This window comes from Neofelis nebulosa, chromosome 16, assembly GCF_028018385.1.
Source record: "Neofelis nebulosa isolate mNeoNeb1 chromosome 16, mNeoNeb1.pri, whole genome shotgun sequence".
NCBI classification, from domain to species: Eukaryota; Metazoa; Chordata; class Mammalia; order Carnivora; family Felidae; genus Neofelis; species Neofelis nebulosa.
In genome coordinates, this window is record NC_080797.1 from 10,795,039 (window position 1) to 10,818,660 (window position 23,622).

At 58.2% G+C, this 23,622-nt stretch overlaps 2 protein-coding genes across 6 annotated transcripts in view; one reads left to right on the plus strand and one right to left on the minus strand.

The window, feature by feature from the left end:
• Positions 1–27: 27 nt before the first annotated feature.
• On the plus strand, positions 28–14,837 carry B9D1 (B9 domain containing 1). Its single transcript, XM_058705397.1, has 7 exons — positions 28–242; positions 1,879–1,947; positions 4,325–4,436; positions 9,124–9,220; positions 10,352–10,414; positions 14,219–14,286; positions 14,541–14,837. The coding sequence occupies exons 1-7, from the start codon at positions 180–182 to the stop codon at positions 14,681–14,683; spliced, it is 615 nt and encodes a 204-aa protein (XP_058561380.1). The 5' UTR covers positions 28–179; the 3' UTR covers positions 14,684–14,837.
• A 5,038-nt stretch (positions 14,838–19,875) lies between these two features.
• EPN2 (epsin 2) overlaps positions 19,876–23,622 on the minus strand; it is an 87,730-nt gene continuing 83,983 nt past the window's right edge. For 4 of the 5 annotated variants that reach the window (XM_058705082.1, XM_058705085.1, XM_058705081.1 and 1 more), the window contains one exon: positions 22,299–22,716. In XM_058705082.1, coding sequence (XP_058561065.1) covers positions 22,418–22,716 — 299 coding nt within the window. In that variant the 3' untranslated portion in view covers positions 22,299–22,417. Of the gene's footprint in view, positions 22,717–23,622 lie in introns of all 5 variants that reach the window. The other variant, XM_058705084.1, reaches the window with a different exon arrangement.

The window sequence follows — 23,622 nt, forward strand, 5'->3', positions numbered from 1 at the left end:
CCTCGCACCAGCAGCCGCTGACTGCGCCTGCGCACTGTCCCACACATGCACGCCTCCGCGAAGGTGCCGCTCCCAAGAAGCGTGTCCCACGCGCCACGCCGTCTGTTTCCAGGGCAACCCGGCGCCTCTTAGCAACCCCGCGCGCAGCCTGGGTCGTTTCCAGGCGCCCCCAGCCTGCCATGGCGGCCGCGGGTCCCAGCGTCTTCCTACTCATGGTCAACGGGCAGGTGGAGAGCGCCCAGGTGAGCGGCCGTGGACCTTGCCCGGCCTTCCCCTTGTCTCCCCCCGGGGCCTATCCCGCGATCTCCCGGGCTGCTGTGTGGCTCCGGAGAGGCGCGTCGTTCCTGCGAGCCTCTCTCTTCCTGGGTTAGACGGGGGAGGGGAACCAGCCCTTGAGAGGCTTGGCGGAGTCTTCGCCCCGGACGTGCGCGTGTGGAAACAGACCTCGAGAGGTTGAGCTGGTACCGAGGGCACGCTCGGCCGAGCCTGTGACTCCTGGTTCGGATCATGTCCACTCTGTTGAGTCACGGGCAGGAGCCTAACGCGGGTGTAACGGGACGAGCCCGAGACCCGACCGGCACGCTGGGCCTCGGTCATCAAGTGCTCCGCACTCTGAGCCCTCGAATCCTTAAACTTGGATTAGAATGGAGGCGATTTAGGCGATCCGATACAACGATGGTGATGGTGGAAAGATCCAGGGAGAGTCTGTCCAGTCTGACAGAAGGAGACGCTACCCTCCATCCCCCGACACTTGAGAAGAACCATTTGTCATATTTATATACGCACAGAGATATACGCACCACGTATTCCTTATGCGTCAGACTTGGCGCCCAGCACTGCTCATTCAGTCCTCACAACAGTCCTGGGAAGTGGGTATTACTAACACCACCATTTTACAGATGGGGGAACACTTGCCCAAAGGCAGTGGCAAGGCTGAGATTTGAACCCGGTCTGTCTTGTCCCAGAGCTTTGCTGCATTACCCTTCCAGGCTGTTGGAAGATGGCGTTGATTATATCCTTGTGAGGATTAAGTGAGATGGTTTGGGCAAAGCCCTGCCACGATCTCTTAGTAGATGTCTCTTGCCTTCCTGTTTCATTGGGATTATGCCCCCGTGCACCCACCTGGTCCACCAACCCCCCCCCCCCCCCTTCCCCGGCCTTGGTCCTAGTGCCCAAGACTGTCTGCTCCTCTTCTGTCCCCGTAGGGGCCTTTGGCTGGGCAGCATCACAACTACCTCTACTGTCAGCCCGCTTGCCACCCCCACTGTGCCTCCCACTCAGTTGTGGGCCCCTCCCCCTCTTCAGGCCTTGAACTCCAGCCCTGTGTTTGCTCTCTGTCCCACTAGCATCCGGGTTCTTAGACCTTTCACTTCACCATTCCCTTAGACCTCCTCTCTATGCCTACCCTCGTGCCAAGCATCGGGAACACCAAAACGTCATCACTCTTGTTCTCAGCTCGCAGTCAGATGGGGTTGGCAGAAATAAACACGGGCAATCAGAGCTTTGGCGGAAGGAAGGACCAGGGGCTGGCAGCGCGAGGCGGTGGCCCTTGAAACAGCCTGGAGGTTAGGGCGGGCTCTCTGGAAGGTAAGTTTTGAAGGACGAACGGGAGTCTGCCAGATGAAGGAATGGGCAGGGCATGTCAGACGGAAGGCAGAGGCTGGGCAAAGGCTCGAGGGCAGTAGCAGCCTGGGACTCTCCCTTGGACTCCCACATCTCGGGCCCCCCGGCCCCTCTGCCGAACTCCTCGTCCGGCTGTCTCTTAGACGCCACCCCAGGCGCCCCGTGTTCAGAACTCCCGTCAGCTGCCCTTACCTGGCCAACGTAGCTTCACCACGAGTCCCTGTAAACAGAACCTGTGTGTGTTTGTGTCCACAGTTTCCTGAGTATGATGACCTCTACTGCAAGTACTGCTTTGTGTATGGCCAGGACTGGGCCCCCACGGCGGTAAGCTGGGCTCTCGGGCCTCCCTCCCTCACAGCCCCCACGACTGTTGGGGTTTCTCAACGTGTCCATCGTACATCCCTTCCTCTCCCAGTTCAGAACGCACTGAGAGGTAGACGCTGAGTTCCGGGGGTTCTAAAACACGACTTTGTTCCTGGTAAAGCTGGAGTGGAGGGCGCAGCCACGGGCGGGCTCCCGGATCCAGGCTGCGCTTGCCCGCGAGCCTCACCCCGGGAACTTGCACACGGCAGCAAGGAGGCATGTGTGGGTGGCGCAGGCACGCAGGCCCCAGACGGCCAGCCTGGAAGTAGCCACCCTGTGGCGCCTCTGGGCAAGTCCCTTCATCACTTGGCCTCTCTTAGCTCATGGGGAGGACCCTGGGGAGTCAGGAGGCAGAACGGAAGCTGTCCTTGCAAGACTTCCCTGGGAACAGTCTGTCTCCACCAGGAGATGGGCTGGGACGACCATGTCGGCTCGCTCCACACTTTACTGTGTGCAGCACTTGACGAAGCCTCGCTGAGCCTGTCTCCTCCTCTGCACGGCGAGGTGACAATACTTACTTTCTGTTAACCCCCTAGCTGAGTAACTGTTGGCAGCCTTCTGGGTGACGGGGAGACAGTGGTGAACGAAGCCAGACAAGAGTCCCAGACTTTGTTGAGTGCCCATTCTTGTGGGGCAAGACAGACACTAAATACTAGTGTTCTAGTATGTTCTAGTGAAAAGTGCCAAGGGGAAAGTAGCGTCGGGCAGGGAGGTGTGCGGGATAGAGAGAAGCTGGAATCTAGATCAGATGGCCAGGGAAGGCCTCCCTGAGAAGGTAACTTTGGGTAAAGACCCGAAGGAAGTGCGGGAATAAGCCATGCGGAAGTCTGTGGAAAGAACTTTCCAGACCAAAGGAGCAGCGGCACACGGGCCCTGAGGCAGGGGTGCGCCTGGCGTGCTTGAGGAGCAGGAGGGAGGCCAGTGAGGAGCGTGAGCAGGAAGGGGAGTGACTGGGGATGAAGCAGGGGGTGTCGAAGACGGGGCAGGCCTTGAAGTTCACGGTAAGTCAGAGTGAGGACCACAGCCTCACTCGGGGTGACCTGGGACCCCCTCAGAGAGTCTAGAACAGAGAGAAAGTGACCCGTCTTGTGTTTTGCAAACCTCCCTCCAGCTTCTGTGTTCCCAGTAGACAGGGGAGCAAGGGCCAAAGCAGGGACGCCATGGACGGTTACCGGAAACAGACGAGCAGACACGGCACGTGGACAAGGCGTGGCACGGGGGGTGATGACAGGTGGTCGAACAAGACGGGAGACAACGGGGTTTCCTCTCGGACAGATGCGCGGCATGACAGAAAGCAGTTAAAAGTAGCACCAAGCTTTCTAGCCTGGGCACTTAGCACAGCTGCCATTCGATTGAGAAGACTAGAGAGAGCAGATCTGAAAGAACTTTCCAGAACTCGGCCCGGCAAGTGTTGAGGTTCCCACTAGATATCCAGGCGGAGGTGCCGGGTGGGCATTGGGGGTGGGGCCGTGCTGATCTGCAGGTCGGAGGCAAGGACCGGGCTGGAGACACGGGTCTGGGAATCAGCCACACCCAGACCACGTCGGCGGCCCCGAGATGGCTGAGGTCACGAGTGCCGGTTAGAGGAGCGTCCCAACACGGAGCCCCGGGACGCTCCCACACGACAGGAGCAAGTGCTGAGAGCAACAGTGGGGACCACCCCTCCCGTGAGGAGGAAAGACCCAAAGACGTACGTACGTACCGTGTCCCAGAAACCACGCAGGGGGAGCGTGTCAGGAAGCGATCGGCCAGGTCCAGCGCTGCCACTGGGTCAGGTGAACTGAGGACAGAGAAGTGTCCATAGATACAGCGATGCTGGGGTCACTGGTGCTACGCCACAAAAACACGTTGGTAGAGTGGGAGCCTGTAGCCAGACTGAAGTCGCTTCTCAAAAGAAAAGCAGAGAAGGAACTGGAGCCAGGGAGTAACGGACAGACCTTTCAAGGAGTTTTGCTTGGCAGGGAGCATCGAACGGGTTGACGGGTGGAGGAAGAAGGAGGGCAGGACTGTTTGGTGATGGGCAAAATCGCACGCACTTGTGCCCCGACAGGAAGCGTCGGGGTGAAATCGGTGACATCCAAGGGGCCGGCCGGCCGGAGCCGGTTCCTCGGGCTGGCGAGGGGAGAACTTGCTTGCGCCCAGTTGGCTCCAGGCCGTCAAGCTCGAACGAAATAAAACCCGGAGAGACCTAGGAGCTGCTCCGTGACCTCGCAGACCCTGTTGTTGGGAAGCTAGCATGTGGGCAGAAGGAAAGGACACAGCCCTCCCACCCGCCCACCCAGGTAGGGGGCGTGCATGGCAGCTGGAGCTCGGGCTGTCACTGTCTCTGTGCTCACAGGGTCTGGAGGAGGGCATCTCACAGATCACATCCAAGAGCCGAGACGTGCGGCAGGCGCTGGTGTGGAACTTCCCCATCGACGTCACCTTTAAAAGCACCAACCCCTACGGCTGTGAGTCCCCTGGGGCCCTGCGGGGACCGGGACGGGGAGGCGCCCCCAGGACAGTCCGGCCCTCATCCTGCCACCACTGTCCGCTCTCGGCTCTCCACTGCCCACCTCCGGGACCCTTATGTCAGCCTTGCCGTGGGCTCTCTTGACACCTGGCCGCTTCCCCCCACTTCCCCACCCCAGTTCGTCTACATGCTGTGCAGTTGACATTTTGGGAGCTCAGAGCCGATCGGGTGAGGCCCCAGCCTGCGCCTTGGACAGCTCTGGGGCTGGGAAGGGCACAGCCTGGTGTCCATGGCTGTGGCGGTCTGGCCTGCAAGGCTCTCAGCTTGCGATCGTGTCTTGTGCTGCGGCCAGACCGGAGCCGTCCACACCTCCTGTGCACATCCCTCGAGTCACCTCTCCGAGGCTTGGTTCGTACTGTCCCCTCTGCCTGGGACACCCCTTCCCGCTGCCATCTCTGGCCTCCTTCCCAGCGCCCTCGTTGCTTGCAGTGTTTACGATCTGCCTTGTCCAGTAGTTGGAATTCGCTCTCGCTTAATAACCGCCTACTGTGTGCAAAGTCTGGGGTCGCTCCAAAGGGGCTGTGAATACTCCCCCCATGTGTGCTTTTCCTAGCTTCCTAATCCTATGTGGTGGACAGATTGCATTCCATTTCTTTTCCCACATTAGGAAACTGACACAGAAAGTGACGTCATTTGCCTTCAACTTTATAGCTAGGGGCTGAGTGTGGACTGGCTTTCAGGTCCATCTGATTTCATAGCCTGGGCCTTTCTGCCTCGTGTGGCCTGGGGCCTAGGCTTACTGGGTACAGAGGGTCCGGAGCAGGGCTGCCTGGACTGCATCTTGTCTTTGTCCATGAGTAAGATGCTTCAATAGATGCTTTTTTTTTTTTTTTTTTAATGTTAATTTATTTTTGAGAGAGAGAGAGAGCACAAGTGGGGGAGGGCCAGAAAGAGGGAGAGACACAGAATTTGAAGCAGCTCCAGGCTCTGAGCTGTCAGCACAGAGCCCGACGTGGGGCTCGAACCCACGAACCATGAGATCACGACCTGAGCCGAAGTCGGACGCTTAACTGACGGAGCCACCCAGGCGCCCCATTCCATAGGCTTCCTGGAACGGGGCTCTGGATTACGGAGCAGTCTCCTGCTGCTGAGGAAAGCTAGGAGAGGTGGATAAACTACTAAGAAGCAAAAACAAACACGACTCTTTGAAGGCCTCAGGGAGCTGGCCAAGTATTGGAGATTTACCAGGCCAAGAGCCGGGAGAAAACAAAATCTAGAGACATGATCCCGCTCACATCACCCCTGCAAGTATTTGCTGACTCCACCAGAGGTGACTGAGAGGCTGACTGAGACTTTTGACAGCTGCACTGGGTTCGGGGCACAAGAATCAAAAAAAACCCCTGCAACTCGGACGGAGACCTCGAGGTGCTGCACCCTGGGAGGAAGGGAGAAGCAGCCCGGCTCCAGATCATTCCAGACCCTGAACATGGTGGCCAAAACTCCCAAACGAAATATCCGTAAGCCAAATCTAGCAGGATGGAAGGGGGATAATACATCCTGAACAAGTACGGTTTATTCCAGAAATACAAAGCTTGTACGCGGAACATCTGAAATCAACCAGTGTGATTCACTGCTTTAAAAAGAAGGAAAGTCACGACCATCCCTATAAATGAAGAAACCAAGATAAAATTCGACATCCATTCGTGGTAAACACTTAGCAAACTAGGAACAGGAGGAAACTTTCTTAATCTGATGAAGGTTCTCTATAAAACACTTAGAGCAAATATCACCTCTCCTAAGTGAAATTTCCTTCCTGCTGGCACCATCACAAACAAAAGGCATAAGAATTAGGGAGAACAAAATTGTTTTGCACAGGTAACCTTATGTATGTAGAGGGTGCAAAATGGGGGCGCCCAGGTGGCTCAGTCGGTTGAGCATCTGACTCTTGGTTTAGGCTCCGGTCATGATCTCATGGTTCATGAGCTTGAACCCTGCATCAGGGTCTACACTGACAGTGCAGAGCCTGCTTGGGATTCTCAATCTCAATCTCTCTCTCTCTCTCTCTCTCTCTCTCTCTCTCTCTCTCTCTCTCTCTTTCTCTGTGTCCATCCCCTGCCCACCCTCTTTCTCTCTCAAATAAATAAACGTAAAAAATTTTTTTTAAAGAATGTGCAAAATGACCTACAGAGAAGTTATAGAATTAATAAGTTTCCATGGATGCTGGATATGAGATGGGCACACAAAAACCAGTGGCTTTCTGTATAAAAATAACTAAAATACGTGCATAAAAAGTGAATCGAAAGTGGCATTTTAAAAAGAAATTCCTTACAAAATCAAAATATAACTTGTTCCACCACACATCGAGCTTCAATTTAATTTTAAAGCAGAATAACTAAGTGTAGTTCTGGCACATGGACAGACAGACAGATCCAAAGAGAGCCCCAAGACAGACCTAAGCCTACGTAGACAGTTGATTTGTGACAAAGGGCACTGTGGAGCAGGAGGGGAAAGCAGGGGTCTTTGATAAAAGGTACCGGGACAGTCAGATATGCGCAGGGAAAGAAACCGGATCCCCGCATCCTACCACACATACACAAAAGTCAGGTCCAGGTGGATGTGTAAATCGAAATGTGAAAGCAAAGTAGTAAAGCTTCAGAAAGATAGCCTAGGACGCTAGAGCCATGATAGCAGGGAAGGGAAGACTTTTTCAAAGAGAGGGGGAGAGAGAACGAGCAGAGGAGGGGCAGAGAGAGAGGGGGACAGGATCCAAAGTGGGCTCCAAGCGGATAGCAGAGAGCCCCACGCGAGGCTCGAGCTCATGAACTGTGAGATTATGACCTGGGCTGAAGTCAGACACTTAACTGACTGAGCCACCCAGGCGCCCCTTCAAAGGACTTCTTAAAGGAAAGATCCAGGGATTTGGCCATACTCAAATTAAAGGCTTTTATTCATCAGAAGACAGCAATTGGCCCGAAAAGACAGGCCGCAGAATTCACACACGTACACATTACACGTCAATGAGAAAAAGATCCATCCGGTAGAAAAACGGGCAAGAGACTGAGCAGGTACTTCACAAAAGGGGACATCTGAGTGACAAGACACGGAGCAGGGCCTCAGCTTTATTTTAGTAAGAAAGATTACAGTTAAGGAAAATGCAAATGAAAGCCACCGTGAGGGGCGCCTGGGTGGCTCCGTCTCAGCCTTTGACTTGGGCTCAGGTCATGATCTCACAGCTTGTGAGTTCGAGCCCCGCGTCGGGCTCTGTGCTGACACCTCAGAGCCTGGAGCCTATTTAGGTTTCTGTGTCTCCCTCTCTCTCTGCCCCTCCCCTGCTCATGTTCTTTCTGAAAAACATAAATAAATATTAAAAATTAAAAGCCACCGTGAGGTGCCGCAGCCCACGCACCAGAATAGCTCAGGGGAGAATGCTGGAGGAAGGATCCTAAGCTTCGTGAGCATGTGGTGTGAAGGGAACTCCAATCACGGGCGGGAGTGTGTGGGTGACACGACCCCTTTGGGAGACGGCCCCGCGTTCTCTTTTCAGCCTGAGTGTGTGCGTACCCCGCGGGACGCCCCGGACACGTACCCAGCAGAAGCGTGCGTGCACAGGGGGCCGGAGGTTGGACGAGAGTAGCAGAGTCTCCCCATCGGGGGGTCCCCCAAGGAGAAACCACCCACGTGTCCATCGGCACTAGAGTGAACCACGTCTTCATTCTCTGTCCAGAGCTAGAATGTTACCCAGCGTTGAAAACGAGCAAAACCCTGTACATGACAGTTTGATAGAATCTCACAAACGTGATGTTGAAGTATAAAGAAGCTAGATCCCGGGGCGCCTGGGCGGCTCAGTCAGTTGAGCGTCTGACTTTTGATTTTGGCTCATGTCATGATCCCAGGGTTGTGGGATCGAGTCCCGCATGGGGCTTGGTGCTGAGTGTGGAGCCTGCTTAAGAGTCTCTCTCTCTCCCTCTGCCCCTCTCCCCTGCTCATGCTCTCTCTCTCTAAAATTTAAAAAAAAAAAAAAAAAAAAGAGGGGCGTCTGGGTGGTTCAGTTGGTTGAGCGTCCAACTTCCACTCAGGTCGTGATCTCATGGTTCATGGGCTCAAACCCCGCATTGGGTTCTGTGCTGACAACTCAGAGCCTGGAGCCTGCTTTGGATTCTATGTCTCCCTCTCTGTCCCTCCCCTGCTCGCACTCTGTCTGTCTGTCTCTCTCTCAAAAATAAAACATAAAATAAACGAATAAATAAAAATAATTAAAAAAAGGAAAAAGCTAAGCAACAATACACATACTATAGGATTCCGTTCGTATAAAGTTTTTAAAAAATGGGTAAAACCAAAGTACTATGTTCGGCATGCGTTGTTTGGTACGATCCTCTCCCTAACACGGAGCACTTCTGTGTCAGGCACTACTCTCCTGGTCTTAGGAGGAAACCGAGAGGCCGGGGAGGCAGGTCATTGCCTGGGGGCCGCACCCACTCACCTCACCTGTCACCTGGGGCAGTGATTTCATCCCTACATTCAGAGGATGAATATACGGACCCAGGGGACGGGACCCGTGTCCACTCCTGCCCTCTGCGCAGCCACAGCCCCTGGGGCTTTGAGCGCCATCCGTGTTCTCTGCCTGGCACCTCCCCCCCCCCCCCCAGTTTCGCCACCTGCTGACCTTTTGTCTTGTCCTTCCCAAGGGCCACAGATCGTGCTCAGTGTGTATGGACCAGACGTGTTTGGGAACGATGTGGTTCGAGGCTATGGGGCAGTGCACTTGCCTTTCTCGCCCGGCAGGTAGGTCCTGGCTCTGACTGGTCCCTGGGCCACAGTCCCTCCCTTGCTGGGCCGTGCTGGCTGAGAACCAGGGCAACCCCAGCAGGCCTTTTCCTGGGACGGATGTCACCTCTAGGCTGGGGATGCACTGGGGTCCCCAGGCGCCTGGGCAACTCGGCTTGGGGGCTGTGGGTTAGAGTCCATATCTGGAAGGAGACCCACATGGGTGAACCTAGGGCTGCTCCCCGCCCTGAGACAGCGGGCGGGTGGGGGGAGTGTCAGAGGCCCCAGCAGGAAGCACCGGGGGGTATCCTGCGAGGGGCTGGGCCCAGCGACAGAGTTCGCAGGCAGTTTGGGGCTGCGGTTCAGACTCCATCCACGCCTCTCTTTCCGCGCCACTCAGCGTCCCGCGAGCTCTCGCTAATACCCCTTCTGTGCCCGGCCCTGCTGGCGTTAATGTGACCGCCTGGGCCCTTCCTCGGAAGCCCCCAGACTAGTAGACACAGACGGAGAGGAGTGACCGTGTTCTTAAGCACGGTGACAGGGTATGGACACAGCGTGTTCTGGGGCCCAGAGGACGGGAGTTTGTCTGGAGATGCTGGAGGAAGATGGAGGGATGGCGGGCACTAAATGCCCTGAGGAGTCTCGTTGCCGAGACAGAAAGCGCAAGACGTGAGGGGAGATGTGTGGAGAGGAGTGGGGGACGGGGTGTGAGGGGCAGGCCTGGGGCAGGTGGCCACGGTGGGGAAGGTCCGGGGGATTGTCAGGGGCTTCCCGGAGGAAGGGCGTCCAAACTGGGCCGTGGAGGTGGCGGCACCTTTGGACGTGTGGAGGCCGGAGCCTCTGAGGGGCACGTGAGCCAGGACCCCGGGCCGGACGGCTGTAGCCCTCTGTATCCTCCTGACCCTTTGAAAGAAACAAGACTCGCGGGGCCTCTGGCCTCCGAGAGGCCGGGCCCGCTCTCCCTGCCTCAGCCTCCCGGCTCTCAGCACCCAGCCCGGGCCCGGTGGGTGCGGCCCCTGCCAGCCGGACGGGTTGGCCTTGCCGCTGACCTGGCACCGCCCACCTGACAGCTCCCGCTCTCGGGAGGCTCAGGAAGTTCGTCACTCTTCTGTGACTCGGCACATGTGTCTGTGAAAACATTTGTTTCAGGCACAAAAGGACCATCCCCATGTTTGTCCCAGAATCCACGTCTAAACTGCAAAAGTTTACGAGGTGAGTTTCGTACGCGTCGCCTCCAGTCCCTCCTTCTGACCTAAGCAGGGGGGGCGCAGGGAGGGCTGTCACGGTCCCCCCCTCACTTGTGCCGGGCAACCTCGTCGCATCCTCCTGCTGCTCTGTCTTTGGGGACAAATGGAAGCGGGGGCTGTGTGGTTTCCAGGGGTTGCTGGGCTCCCTTCAGCCACCGTTCCGGCCGCGTAAGGCCGTGCGCCGTTACCCTGGGCCGCGTTAACAGCCTTTGTTCAGAGCAGAGAAGATGGGGAAATGCTCGTGGCATAACATGACGTTAAAAAGATAGGATGCAGGAGGGTACAGCAGTAAGAGCCGAACAGAACGGCGATACTCCTGGTCGGCAGTTTCCGTCAGGAAATGCCTCACAGTGGGTCCTCTTCAAGGGGGTGACATCTGTGCAGAGACTAGAGCAGAGGTAAGGGCCAGGGTGGGTGATGTGGGGAAGGAATGTTCCAGACATAGGAAAACCGCATGTGCAAGGCCCACGGGCTTCGTGTGTGAGGAGCGGCAAGGACGGGGTGTCGCTGGTAAGTGGTGGTGCGGGGGGGGGGGGGGGGGGGAGGGACACCCGGGAGGCAGGGGGGCTGGCGCACGGATGTGGGGGAGACCGGGCCCAGGCCTCTTGCCCCTCACCGCCTCCGCGTCGAAGCTCGGAGGGCCGGCCGACTCGAGGTCGGGGCCAGAAGCTCCTGTCAGCTTAGCGCGGTGGCCAGCCACCCCTGCTCCCCGCCAGCTCAGCCAGGAGTGGGCCCCGGGCCCTCTGCTCACAGGCAGGATGACGTGGGGGAAATGGAGGACTGTCTGGCTCCCCGGGTGGCAGCCGACGAGCAGCCCCCGGCAGGCCTGGCCGGTATCGGGGTGAGCCTTGGCCGGAGCCCTGCTGCGCAGAGGGACGGCGCTGGACCTGAGCCAGGGAGGCCCCCCTGAGTTCTGGGTCCCAGGGGAGGGGCGAACTGGGGTGCCCCCTGCCCTCTGGGAGGCCACCGTGACGGGAAGGGGCTTATTAGCCGGTGCCCTGGGCCAGCGGAAGCTAGAGAGGACGCCACCCGCCCCGTGGGACTGTCGGGAAAGTGGGGGCGGTGCCCGTCGGCGGGTCCCGGGAGGTTAAGGGCTTTGAGCCCACACAGCTGCCCGGGGCCGGGGCGTTCATGCCGCGCTGAGGGCAGCCTGGGTCTCAGGGCCAGGGCCCTCTGAGGAAAGGGTTTCGTTGCTGAGGAAGTTAGGCCTTACGGCTCACACGGCAGGCGAAGTTTCTGCCAGTGCCCCAGGACAGCAGCTTGGGGCAGGGGACCGTCTCCTCTGGGCAAGGCCGCGTGTGCTTGGACTGCAGACACCGGAGGAAGGTCCGATTAGCGAAGGCGGTTTGATCAAAATCTTCCCAGACGTGGCCCGGCACGCATGGAGGCCGGCGTGTAACTGCCTTCCAGTGGCCTTTGCTCCCGCAGGAGACTTCTCGTTCCTGCCCCCGCGGCCACCTGGCCTGGCCTGGCCTGGCCTGGCCCAGCCCACTCAGCCCCTTATTAGTTTCCTGGGCTGCTGTAACCAATCACTACCAACTCGAGGCTTAAATGACAGACATTTTTTTCTCATGGTCCAAAGTCCGTATCACTGGGCTGCGATCAAGGTACCCGGCAGGGCGCGCTCCCCCCACCCCCCCACCCTCGCCAAGACTCTAGAGGACAATCTGTTCCCAGCCCCTTCCTGCTCCTGGTGGCTGCAGCTGCATCGCTCCAGTGTCCTCTGCAGTCATGTGTATGACCTCACATGTCACCTCCTCCCCTGTGTCACATCTCCCTCCGCCTCTCTTAGGACACTGGTGATGGCATTTAGGGTCCATCCAGATAATCCAGGACAGTCTCCCCATGTTAAAGATCCTCACCTTAATCTCACGTGCAAAGGTCCTTTTCCCAAATAAGGTCACATCTGCAAGTTCCAGAGATTAGGACCTGATATCTTGGGGGCCATTATCCAGCCTATGACAGCGCCTCCCATCTAGTCTTTACGTAGCGACAAAAATGGTTTTCTAAAACAGCTTTAGAAACCACTCGAGCACATCTCCGTTAACTTCAGCTAGGATGTTGCGAGGCCCTGCGTTCTCCTGCCCTGCTGCCCTCGGGCCCTCTCCCCTGCCCGCACGTGCCCTCTGACTTGGTTCCTCCAGCCCCCTGCAGCCCTCCCTGCCTCAGGCCCTTGCCTGGATGGACGCTCTACCCTACCCTGAAGCGTCTGCCCTCCTGGGCCTCGAGAGGAAGCAACGCACTGGCTCTGGTAGTTCTGGGTATGGGTGCTCGGGGTGTGCCACGCTCACGGTGGCTGCTTCCCGTGCCTGCGAGGTGCACAGCCCCACTCCTCAGATGGAGACGCCGAGGCACAGAGAAGTGGCGATACGCCCATCCAGCCCTGGCCGGAACCCTGGCTTCCCAGTCCCCCTCCCATCTCTCTCTCTCTCTCTCTCTCTCTCTCTCTCTCTCTCTCTCTCTCTCAGCTGGGAGCCAGTGAGCCCCTTACTGGGTGTCGCTGGAGCTGCAGAAAGCAGGGGGCAGACATTGCTTCCTCCCCTGGGCAGCAGCCGGTGGGCTGGGGGCCAGGGCTGTCTCAGTCGGGGTGGCCTGGGCCAAGGGGTGACTCCAGCTGGAGCTGGAGGGGTGTCGCTCGGGAAGGGTGGCTTCGCTGGGCACGGAGTGCAGGCCACTGTAGCGGGAGGCAGGGCAGAGCCTGCTCTGGGAATGCCGGAACCTGGGCCTGGACCGATAGAGGGGCCTCCTTCCCTGTGGGGTGCCCACCGCCCACAGCTACATCACTGGTCCCCCCTGCCACCAGCCGGGCCCCAGAACGCAGGCTGGAGGCGCTCCTGCATGGGACACCTGGCCCACCCGGCCGGGAATGGGCCCCGGGAGGGTTTCGCCGGCCTGAATGCATGTGTTGGAGGCGAGGCTCTGGCCGCAGGGCCTGGGGCTGAACTGGGACGGAGGGGAGGCCCCACCTCACCTCCCTGCCTGTAGCCTTGGGCGTGTCACCACACCGCCCTTAGCCTCTGACAGGTGGGATTTACAGACCAGGGCCCCTGTGAGGGGCAGGTGGACAGTGGGCATGGCAGGGTCCCTGGCACTGAGTGTGCACCCCTCATATCAGTGACTGCGGAGTCAGGTGATCGTGTCGGTCACCCCAGAGCAAGCCCACCCTTGGGGCAGGTGCATTTATGCGAGAGGCATAAATAGGAGGGTTAACGTTTCTCATGGTAGTTGACAGAGTGCGTTCACCTAGAGCCCGGGGAGCTAGGTACCATTAGGTACAGGTGAGAGGCACTGGGGCTCAAGGGTTCAGACATGGCAAGTGACTTGCGTGGGATCCCGCACCGTTGAGAGGAAAGTGGAGAGCCCAGGTCTGGCCCCTCTGCCCGCCCCAGGGATGCTGAACTCCCACATGGGGGGTGGGGGGCACCTCATGCTGCCGTCCTCTTTCTGGGATTTCCACTTGGGCTCCCACTGTGCCCCCAGCCCCACATGTCCCTCAAAGCCATGGGTGACTGTGATGGGAAAGCCCAGCATCCAGCTGAGGAGGGGTGGGGCATAGAGCCCCACACGCCTGCTGGAAGCCACACATGGCACCCAGCCTCGCCTTCCCGGGCAGAGGGAGGTGGCGTGGGAAGGTTCTGCCCAGGGTCCGGCCCTAGGACAGGGCTTGGAGGAGGGCTGCTGGTTTCTGAAGTAAGGGGAGAGCCCGTGTCTCGGGGCTGAGGGACGGCCAGGCGAAGGATCTGCTCACCCAGGGTCTCCTGTCTTCCAGCTGGTTCATGGGACGGCGGCCCGAGTACACAGACCCCAAAGTGGTGGCTCAGGGTGAAGGCCGGGAAGGTAAAGCTTGATCCCCTCAACCCCACCCCCACCCCACAGGCAAGCTGGAGCCTGGGGAGACCCCCACGCAACAGGGTGGAAGCCAGAGACCCGCCAGGCACACAGAGGGACTGCAGGGGCAGGGCCCAGGCATTTCCCCAGAGCACCTCCCAGGGAGGAGCACAGGCTGGCAGTCATTCCCATTTTACAGGAGAAAACGCTGAGGCCGAGAGACTCCCAAAGCAGCCCAGCTGATGCTGCCCTTCTCTTCCCAGTGACCCGCGTCCGCTCTCAGGGCTTTGTCACTCTCCTCTTCAACGTGGTGACCAAGGACATGAGGAAGCTGGGCTATGACACTGGGCCTTCTGACACGCAGGGCGTCTCCGGGCCCAGCCCGCTGCCAGGACTCCCCCTGTGAAGGCACCCAGCCCGGACCGGTCGTCCTCAGACAAAGCAGGTTGTCCTTCCAGAGAGTTGGCCTCAGATACATCTGCTTGACGCGTGGCCTCGTGGGACTGGGAAAGGGGGTGGGTGGAGGTTTTTACATAATAAAGCATCACCTTTTCACAGAACCCGGGCCTGGAGCTGCCTCCTCTCCCCTTTGGCCCCTCCCCCGACCCTGTACGGTGAAGGGACTAAAGCTGCCCCAAGAGAGGCACGGCCGGTGGGACAGCCACCTAGACTGTGAGCCTCGCTCCAAGCCCGGTTCTGCCACTCGTGGCTGTGCGGCCTTTTCTTCGCCTCAACACGCTCATCCCTAACACAGGTGTGTCCCCAAGGCCGGGCTTGCTGGGTGCCCGGCCGCGGTGCCCGCTGTGGGATGTGACCGCCTGCTTCCCTTGGCAAGAAGACAGAGCCCCGTCGGTAGGAGCTGCAAGGAGGGGCCTCCCGGCCTGCCCTCTGCCGGCCCCCAACCCCGCAGCCCAGACGACGGGGCTGCAGTCCTCCCAGAGGCGGGGAGGCGCCGGAATCCCAGCTTTCTGGTCTCCCACGGGACAGGAGGGTGCGCCGTGCAGCCCAGCAGCCCGCACTTTGGGAGCTGAGCCCTCTCAACGCACAGGTCCCCGTGGCTTGGTGGTCACCCAGCCTGCCCTCAGCCTGGGGACGGGAGCCAGAGCTCGCCCGGGGTTCCTCGCCGCCTGGCGCTGCATGGGCCTGATTTAAGTAAAGCCGCAAGGTGCCTGCGCCCAGCTCTTGGTAACCCCCTGGCTCCCGGCCTGAAGGCCACCAGCCTCGCCCGTACACACTGCCCTGCAGTTGGAACTTGGCCTCCGACACTACTGAGCGGACCCCGTTCTGTCCTTTACCTCACTCAGTTCTCTCTGCACCAGAACTTTGTGCTGCCCGGGCACCCCTGGCCCCAGGCCCCAGCTCCCTGTGTGCTCTGGAACGTGTGGTCTGTTGTCAGCAAAATTCCTAGGATATTGAGCCTCTTCTCTGAATGCAAAGTTCCCTCCGCCTCTGTCCTGTGCTGAAACCGGCACTGTCCCTGGCCACACCCTTCCCCCCCCCCCCCCCAACAAGTCCTGGCCGCTTATGCTCACAGCCCTCTTAAACGGTGTCTTTTTGCTACCACACGCCATGTCCCACGGGCCCAGAGATGAGCTTCGTCCTGGCTCCCAGCAGCATTTCCGCCTTCGTGTCCCAGCCCCCAGGACTGACGTCCACCGGAGACCTGACTACCTTGCCCTCGGCCTTTTTCTCCGGCTATTCTTTTTTCTTAAGTTTGAGAGAGAGAGAGAGAACAATCACAAGTGGGGAAGGGGCAGAGAGAGAGGGAAAGAGAGAAATTCCCATCAGGCTCCATCCTACCAGAGCAAAGCCCGACGTAGGGCCCCATCCCTTGACGGTGTGGTCACAACCTGAGCCGAATTCAAGAGTTGGGACACTCAACCGACTGAGCCACCCAGGCGCCCCTCCAGCTAATCGTGACAACTTCACCACCTACGCAGATGACCCTTCCCACGACTTGGCCTCTTCCTCAGCCTCCTCCCTTGCCATGACCTTGGCCTTGCCCCTCAGCAGCCGCCCATACCACCACCTGTTTCTTGTTACCAGTGCCTCCAAGAGAGCCACCCAGGCTTCCCCCTCCCAGCCCACTCCCTCCCCACCTTGTGGTTCCTTTCCTGCGGTCCCCCCTCAACAGTCCATTGCATCCGGGTCCTCCAAGCTGCCCACCACCCCCTTCGTGCCGGCCATCAGCCCCTCCTCTCCTTTCCTCCCTGCCCAGTTCAGAACTCACAGTTGTCTGGGAATGCGAACTGGTGCAGCCGCTCTAGAAAACAGTCTGGAGGTTCCTCAAGAAACTAAAAACAGAACGACCCTAGGACCCAGCAACTGCACTACTAGGCATTTATCCAAGGGATACAGCTGTGCTGTTTCGAAGGGACACATGCACCCCCATGTTTCTAGCAGCACTATCGACAATAGGCAAAGTCTGGAAAGAGCCCAGATGTCGATGGATGAATGGATAAAGAAGATGTGGTCTATATTTACAATGGAGTATTACTCGGCAATCAAAAAGAATGACATCTTGCCATTTGCAACTACGTGGGTGGAACTGGAGGGTATTATGCTAAGTGAAATGAGTCAGAGAAAGACAAATATCATATGACTTCACTCATACGAGGACTTTAAGAGACAAAACAGATGAACATAAGGGAAGGGAAGCAAAAACAATACAAAAACAGGAAGGGGGACAAAACAGAAGAGACTCATAAATATGGAGAACAAACAGGGTTACGGGAGGGGTGGTGGGAGGAGGGATGGGCTCAATGGCGGGGAGGGGCGCTAAGGAATCTACTCCTGAAATCATTGTTGCGCTAGATGAGAACTAATTTGGATGTAAGTTAAAGAAAAAAATTAAAAAAAAAAAAAGTCACAGTTGTCACTACAGGCACGTTCATCCGATGCCCTCAACTGCTGTGCCCGTGTCCCCTCCCGTGTCCTCACCCGGCCATCCTGGGCCCTACGAAAGCTAGCCCTGGGCCCGCGCGGTGCTGCGGGGCCGGGGCATGGTCACAGAGGCCAGGACAGGACTGCCAGGCTCGATCCGTGGCCAGGGCTGCCTTGCGGCCGCAGGCGGACCCCACTCTCCCCAGCCAGCTCTGCCGGCATCTCAGAGAAAACTCCTCCACGTCTTTGTCCCTCTTCCAGCCTCCAGGAGCCCTCACTCTCAGCTTCAGGGCTCACGAGGAGAAGGAAATGATCCAAGACGGCGCCTGGGTGGCTCAGTCAGAAGAGCATGGGACTCCTCATCTTGGGGTTTGTGAGTTCGAGCTCCACGTGGCTCTTGGGTTGCGAACAGCTGCACCCAGCGAAACCCGGGCCCTCCACATGCCTCTCCTCTCTCCTCCTCACCTTCCTGCAGCTCTGAGGGGCCGAACCCCTCCCATCAGGCCCAGCATGCCAGCACCGATGACATAGCGTGTTTCACCCTCCTCTCGTCCTCTCCACTTTGCAGTTAAAAAATTTTTTTTAATGTTTATTTTTGAGAGAGAGAGAGAGAGAGAGAGAGAGCATGAGCAGGGGAGGGGCAGAGAGAGAGGGAGACACAGAATCCGAAGCAGGCTCCAGAGTCCGAGCTGTCAGCACAGAGCCCGACGCGGGGCTCGAACTCACGAGCTGTGAGATCGTGACCTGAGCTGAAGTCGGATGCTCAACCGACTGAGCCACCCAGGTGCCTCCGTTTTGCAGTTTTTAAATTTATCAACATTTTCTTATTAACATGTTTAAACAAGGAAAAAGCTGGAATGTCCCAGTGAATGGCCGGCTGCTTATTAGCCGCCTAGACTCCTGTCGCCATCTCCCCACCCTTGCGTTCGCCTCCCCCCTTCCATCCGTCCAAGTTTTAGTGCAAAATAGACCTCAGACATCACTACACCTCCTTCTGCAACATGTCAGCACGCCTCTCCTTAACTAGGGTTCGGTACTTGTTTTTCAGGTGCCATTTCTTTTGAGGGGACATTTACGTGCAATGAAATGCAGAAATCTTAATTTTCACGCACGCGCGGAGTTTCGACCAATGCGTACCCTTCATCCTCCTTGCCAAGGTGTAGAATGTGACCATCTCCTCAGAAAGCTGCCTCGTGCCTCTTCCCAGTCAGGGCAGGAGAATGCTAGAAACTTCAGAGGCTGAGGGTATTCTGTGCCTGGGAACTGGGGAAGCAGGGTGGAGATCTGTGACCATCCACACAAAGAACAAAGGGGATGGCCCCGAGGTCACCCCTCGCTGTTCCCTCTGTCCTCCACCGTGAGAAAGCTGTGTGCTCACTAGAGCATCTCCTTTTTCTCCTGGGCTCACAAGAAGACTGCGTTTTCCCAGGGCCCCGTGGTACACAGGTGGGTCCCTGTGAGTTGTTCTGGCCAAAGAAACGTGGGTTTGAAAGATGTTCACCACTTATAGGCCCGACCCATTTCAAACCTCCCTTGAGCGATCCTTCCACTTGGAAAGCTAGCACAGTGAAGCGGTGAGCTCAGGAAAGCTGAATGGCAGAAACGACGAATCCAGAACTTTGGGGGCATGGAGAGGTTGGAAAAGGAATTGGTTTCTAGAAGCCGATGGGACTTGGGGGAACAGATAAGAAACAGACGGGAAGAGGGAAGAAACAAAACTGGTTGGGACACTAAAGTCCTAGTAAAACTTCTCATCGGGACAAGTAACAGCCTCCCGGGAAGTATCAGGTTTAAGGGGTGACGCTCCTCCCGTTATCCCAAATGGCCTCAACAGGGGCTGCAGGAAGTCGGAACAATATGAGGGTAAGACAGCAAGGAAATAGGGCAGAATTCTGTGTGTGCTTGTTCTCTACTGCCGTGTAACAGATTACCTCCACATACGCTCTCTGGTGGTTCTGTGTGCGACCCTAGGATGCTGCCCTCGGGGGTAGGGGTACACTCTATGTGCAGAAGAATGAAATCTGCATTTGGCGGCCACAAGGCCTGCTGTGACAGAGACCAGCCGTGTTAACCCAACTCACATCCCGTCCCCCAGGGCACAAAGGAAGCCTGCATTTCCCCCTTTCCCTGCTCCTAGCTGGAGCCCTGGGGCCGGTGCTGGCGAGGGTTCGGGGAGAAGCCACCGCCAGACTTGGCCCTCGTGAAACCTCACATTCCTCGCTCTGCTCGCTCACTGCCTTCCCCGCAGACCTCAGGGCCACGTGTGTCGAAGGTGGCGGTGTCGCGAGAAGGAGCAGCTGGGGTCCCCGATCACTGCTTGGAGAGCCGCCCGACCAACCAGGCACTGGACTCTGTAAGAAGTAAGCGGGTTGTCATGCCACGGACAGGTGGCTTTCGACGCAGTGTAACCCAGGGCACCCTGGCAGAGGGGCGCTCCCAGCTGCTCTGGACTCAGGCAAACCCTCCCCAGGGTCCCTGCTGAGTCCTGCTCCCGGAGCGGACGCCAGGCCAGGTCTTCGGCCGAGAGGTGCGTGTGCAGGGCTGCCCCGGGGCAGAGCTTGGGGCGAGGGGCCCTCACGGGAGGGAAGCCAAGCCGCATGCCCACCACGGGGCATGCACCTCGCCACCGTTCCCCCTGCTCCTGCCCACCCCTCTCCTGCGTGGCGGGACTGACGTGCAGATGGGGGTGAGGGAAGGACACAGCCAGAAACCGCATCATGATACAAATGATAAATTATATTTGTACAGTAAATAAGTATCAATAGTCAACACAAGTTCAAAACCAGCCACCGGACCCTGGGACTGAGAAAAGGGCTGGGTGACACCCCTACCACGGTGCCCATCGGGAGGGGGCGTGAGGGCATGTGTGTTACACGTGTGGCAGCGGCCGGTGGCTTCATGATCAGTGCAGCAGGCAACAGGGACGAGGCGCCTGGGACGGGCCTGGGCCGGGAGGCGGGGAGGGACGGGGGTCTCCTGGGGCCTCGGCGGCCCAGTGGCTACCATGTGGGGGCCTCAAAGTCACGTCAGGAAGGGGTCTTGACTGTGACCAAGAATCACTGGCCAAGTAGTCAGGTTTGGTCTGCTGGCCTGTGACGGGGTCCGGGCTCGCACCATACGAGTGAAAGCACCTCCCTGGGGAAGCGGCCTGCAGAGGCCCCTCCCCCAGGTCGGAAGAGGCCAGACGCCGCCGGGGCCCGTGGTCCAGCCCCGGGCCTCCGGCTCTGGCCGAGGTGTGGCCGGTTAGGAGCTCCGGCGGTGGCTCCTGGGGCCGGAGGACGGCCTCTCGGAGCAGCACGGTGAGCTTGTAAAAATAGCAAACAGGAGTGGCCTGAGAAGGCAATTCTGACTCCGCCCGCTCGCCACCGGGCATCTTACGGCTCTCAGGGCGGTGCTCAGGGTCACATCTCCTCCTGGAACCAGCGAGGGGGCGGAGGATGGCCGGGGGCGGGGTCCGCTGCCCTTGGGGTCAGGGTCGAAAAGTCCAGGGCGGAAAGGAAGACCGGAACGCCCGCCAGGCAGGCTGACCAGATGCGGGATTGGGGGGTGGGGGGTGGGGTCCCTTCCCTGGGGAGAAGCGCATCCTTTCTGGTCTTTATTTCATGACTTCATACTTTTCTTACAGTGGTGGGGGGCGGGGGGAAGCAGGAGGTGGGGGGGGGGTGAGATTAGTGCACGTTTGTTAAAAATCTATTGTGTGAGAAGGACTTTTTTTTTCCCCCTCCTCTCCAAAATAAGAGATGATTATTTTTAAGTCTGCAGTGTGTGTGTCTGGAGTTCGCAGCCGGGTGGGTCAGGGCCAGCCCCGGTCCCTCACCCCTCTGGGCCCGGAGGCTGTCCTCAGGGAGCCACGGGCACCCCCAGACACCCGCCATCTCCACGCCGTCCCCATCTTCACCCTGAGTGCGGATTAAGACAGAGGAGATCACAGACACAAGGTTCAAGACGCCTCTTCCGTTTCAGATTTCCACTGCCAACGGAAGTCCTTTGTCGATCTGCGCGTGCCTTCAGTTACAAAAGGGAATTAGCCGATACAAACTGGTGAGTCACATTCATACATTGGATTTTTTTTTTCTTTAACTTTCTTGACGGTGGTGTATTGGTAAGAAAAATAGCCTCTCTCAGGATCTAGCCCAAAAGGCTACAAATCAATCAGTTTGGGAAGTCACCAAAAAAAGGGAGTGAAAGAAAGGAAAAGGCAACTGGAGGCTGGGATGTTGTCATTGTTGCTGTTGTAGGTTTTGTTTTTTTTAAATAAACATCATCTTTTATGTGTAATCAAATTCCCCTATTTTTCCCTATAAAGAATCTGCTTTAGTTTTTCCATAAGGCATTTTTTTTTGTCTCTTCCTATTTAAATTTTCTTAGAGTTAAAACCATAAATAAGAGCATTTAAACCACTAACATGACACGTGCCAATATCTTAATTGAGCCAGACCTGGTAAATTCTATCAAAACTAGACAGTTAAATAAGAACCACGTTATAAAAATATTAGCCAAAAAAAGACTATTAGATAATTCTGCAAACTCAAATATGAAACTGTACTAAACAAAATATGTGCAAACGTATACAAGCATAGAGCCACGTGGCGGGGTTATGCTCAGATTAGTTTAAAGCTTGCTCTAGTGGATTTAATTCGAGTTGTTCCACGGTGGTGGTGGTTACTTTGAACTCACACACGAGTCAAAGGAAAATAAAATATGCACAACCACGTCCCCAAAAGGTGAGCGTCTCATGGAGCTGGTGCTTCATTCCGTCCACACCTGGGACTGCCTGGGTCCTGCTAGGGCTGGAGGTCAGGGGCAAAGACACGGTGGCTGTCCCAAGGCCCGGGCCAGGCAGCGTCCCAGAGGCCCTCGGGCTGAGGTTCAGGGCAAGGGCGACACGGACAATTCCCGCCCCCTCGTCCAAGGCCCCAGAGAGCTGGCCAATCTCCACAGGAGCCGGGACCTCACGCTCGGGGTGGGGGGTGGGGGGGACGCGGGGAGGCGACCGGGCAGGGTCGGGCTACAGGCCAGGGACGGGCGAGCGGCGGCCTCAGAAGGCGCGGAGACCCGCGTGCCGGGTCTGACGTCTAGCAGGCCGGCCGCCGCTCGAGTCTGAGGATCGGGGCCGTAGAGGCAACCCTTTTATCAGGAAGCCGGAAGTGGAAAGCCCTAACACCCACCCCCCCCTTCTGCAATCGAGTCCCTGCTGGGCGTCCTCAGGCACAGGTGCTCTGGGCATTCGCTCTGTGGTGGGTCCCAGGCCCGGGCACTAGAGGAGGAAAGGGTTGGTTGTGCCGGCGGCCTGAGCTGCCGACGGGGGGATGCCCACACTGCCCCCCATGTTCATCGTGGCGGGGCCCAGTGGCGTCAGGGAGGAACCGCTGCCCCCCAGAGCTGGGTGCGGGGCTGTGGAGGTCATGGAGGCCACAGCCATGGGCTCCACCCCCGGGCTCGGCCCAAAGGACGTGCTGGTCCCCAGGACTGGGCTCCCCCGCAGCTGGTTCAGCGTCAGCGGCTGGGGCTGGTTCACCTGGAAGGGGTTGACAGGGGCCGAGGCTGCGGCTGCACCTGAGGAGAGAGCAGGAGGGACAGCGGCCCTCGTCAGGACAACATCCATCCCCAGGTCCAAGGGCCGGAAGCTGGCGGCCACCGGGAGCACGTGCTCTCCGCAGTGCACCCCTCTGGGAACAGCCCTTCCCGGCGCCTGCTGTTTCGCACACGCTATTCTGCACGCGCACACGCATCTGCCGGCTGGGTCTCCGGTGTCCGCGTGAGGAGACCGAGGCTGTGAGAGGCCAAGGGACTCATCCAGAGCCCCAAAGCCTGAATGGGGCAGTGCCAGCAACCGTGCCCAGCTCGTGGGGCTCCCTCACGACGAACAGCCGGCACTGCTCCCGTGTTCCGCGTGCCACGGAACGCGGTCCGAGCTCCGTGACCACGGGGGGCCGGGAATGAGGAGGGCAGAGGGGGAGCTGGGAACTGCTGCTGGAGGGTGGCAGTCTCCATGCTGGGCCCTGGGACCCAAGGGCTGGCATGATAAAGGCTCTGAGAAGCCCCGCAGTCAAGAAGTGCATGCAGCCATGTCTTACCTAGCATGTCCAGAATTTATCATACGTCATAAAACCTTTCCCCAGCTTTCAGCAAAAATGTCCGTTGATGTTCTGCCAAAAACGCGAGAGCTGCCAGCACTGAGTCTCCAAAGCATCCCAGCCCCAGAGCACAAAGGCTGCCTGCTGAGGGCACCCCCACAGGTCACCACCAGGAGACGCTGCCCTGCCTGCTCTCTGCCCCACCCTGGGGAGACACACGCCCTGCTGAGGGCACAGCCAGCGTCCCCGCACCAGCCCCTGGCAACCCTGCAGATCAGCCCTGCTGGAGCAGGGCCACCTTAGAGGTAGCAGAAGCCCCCTGAGGAGGGATGGTGGGGCGCCGCCGGGTGAGTGGTGGGGGGAGGGATGGCGGGCCACCGGGGGG

Bases quoted from the DNA above. Each gene is read 5' to 3' on its own strand.
- B9D1 (XM_058705397.1), top strand. From the start codon at position 180: ATGGCGGCCGCGGGTCCCAGCGTCTTCCTACTCATGGTCAACGGGCAG. The intron at 4,437-9,123 runs GTGAGTCCCCTG...GTCCTTCCCAAG, and splicing joins AAGCACCAACCCCTACGGCT to GGCCACAGATCGTGCTCAGT. The intron at 10,415-14,218 runs GTGAGTTTCGTA...CCTGTCTTCCAG, and splicing joins AAACTGCAAAAGTTTACGAG to CTGGTTCATGGGACGGCGGC.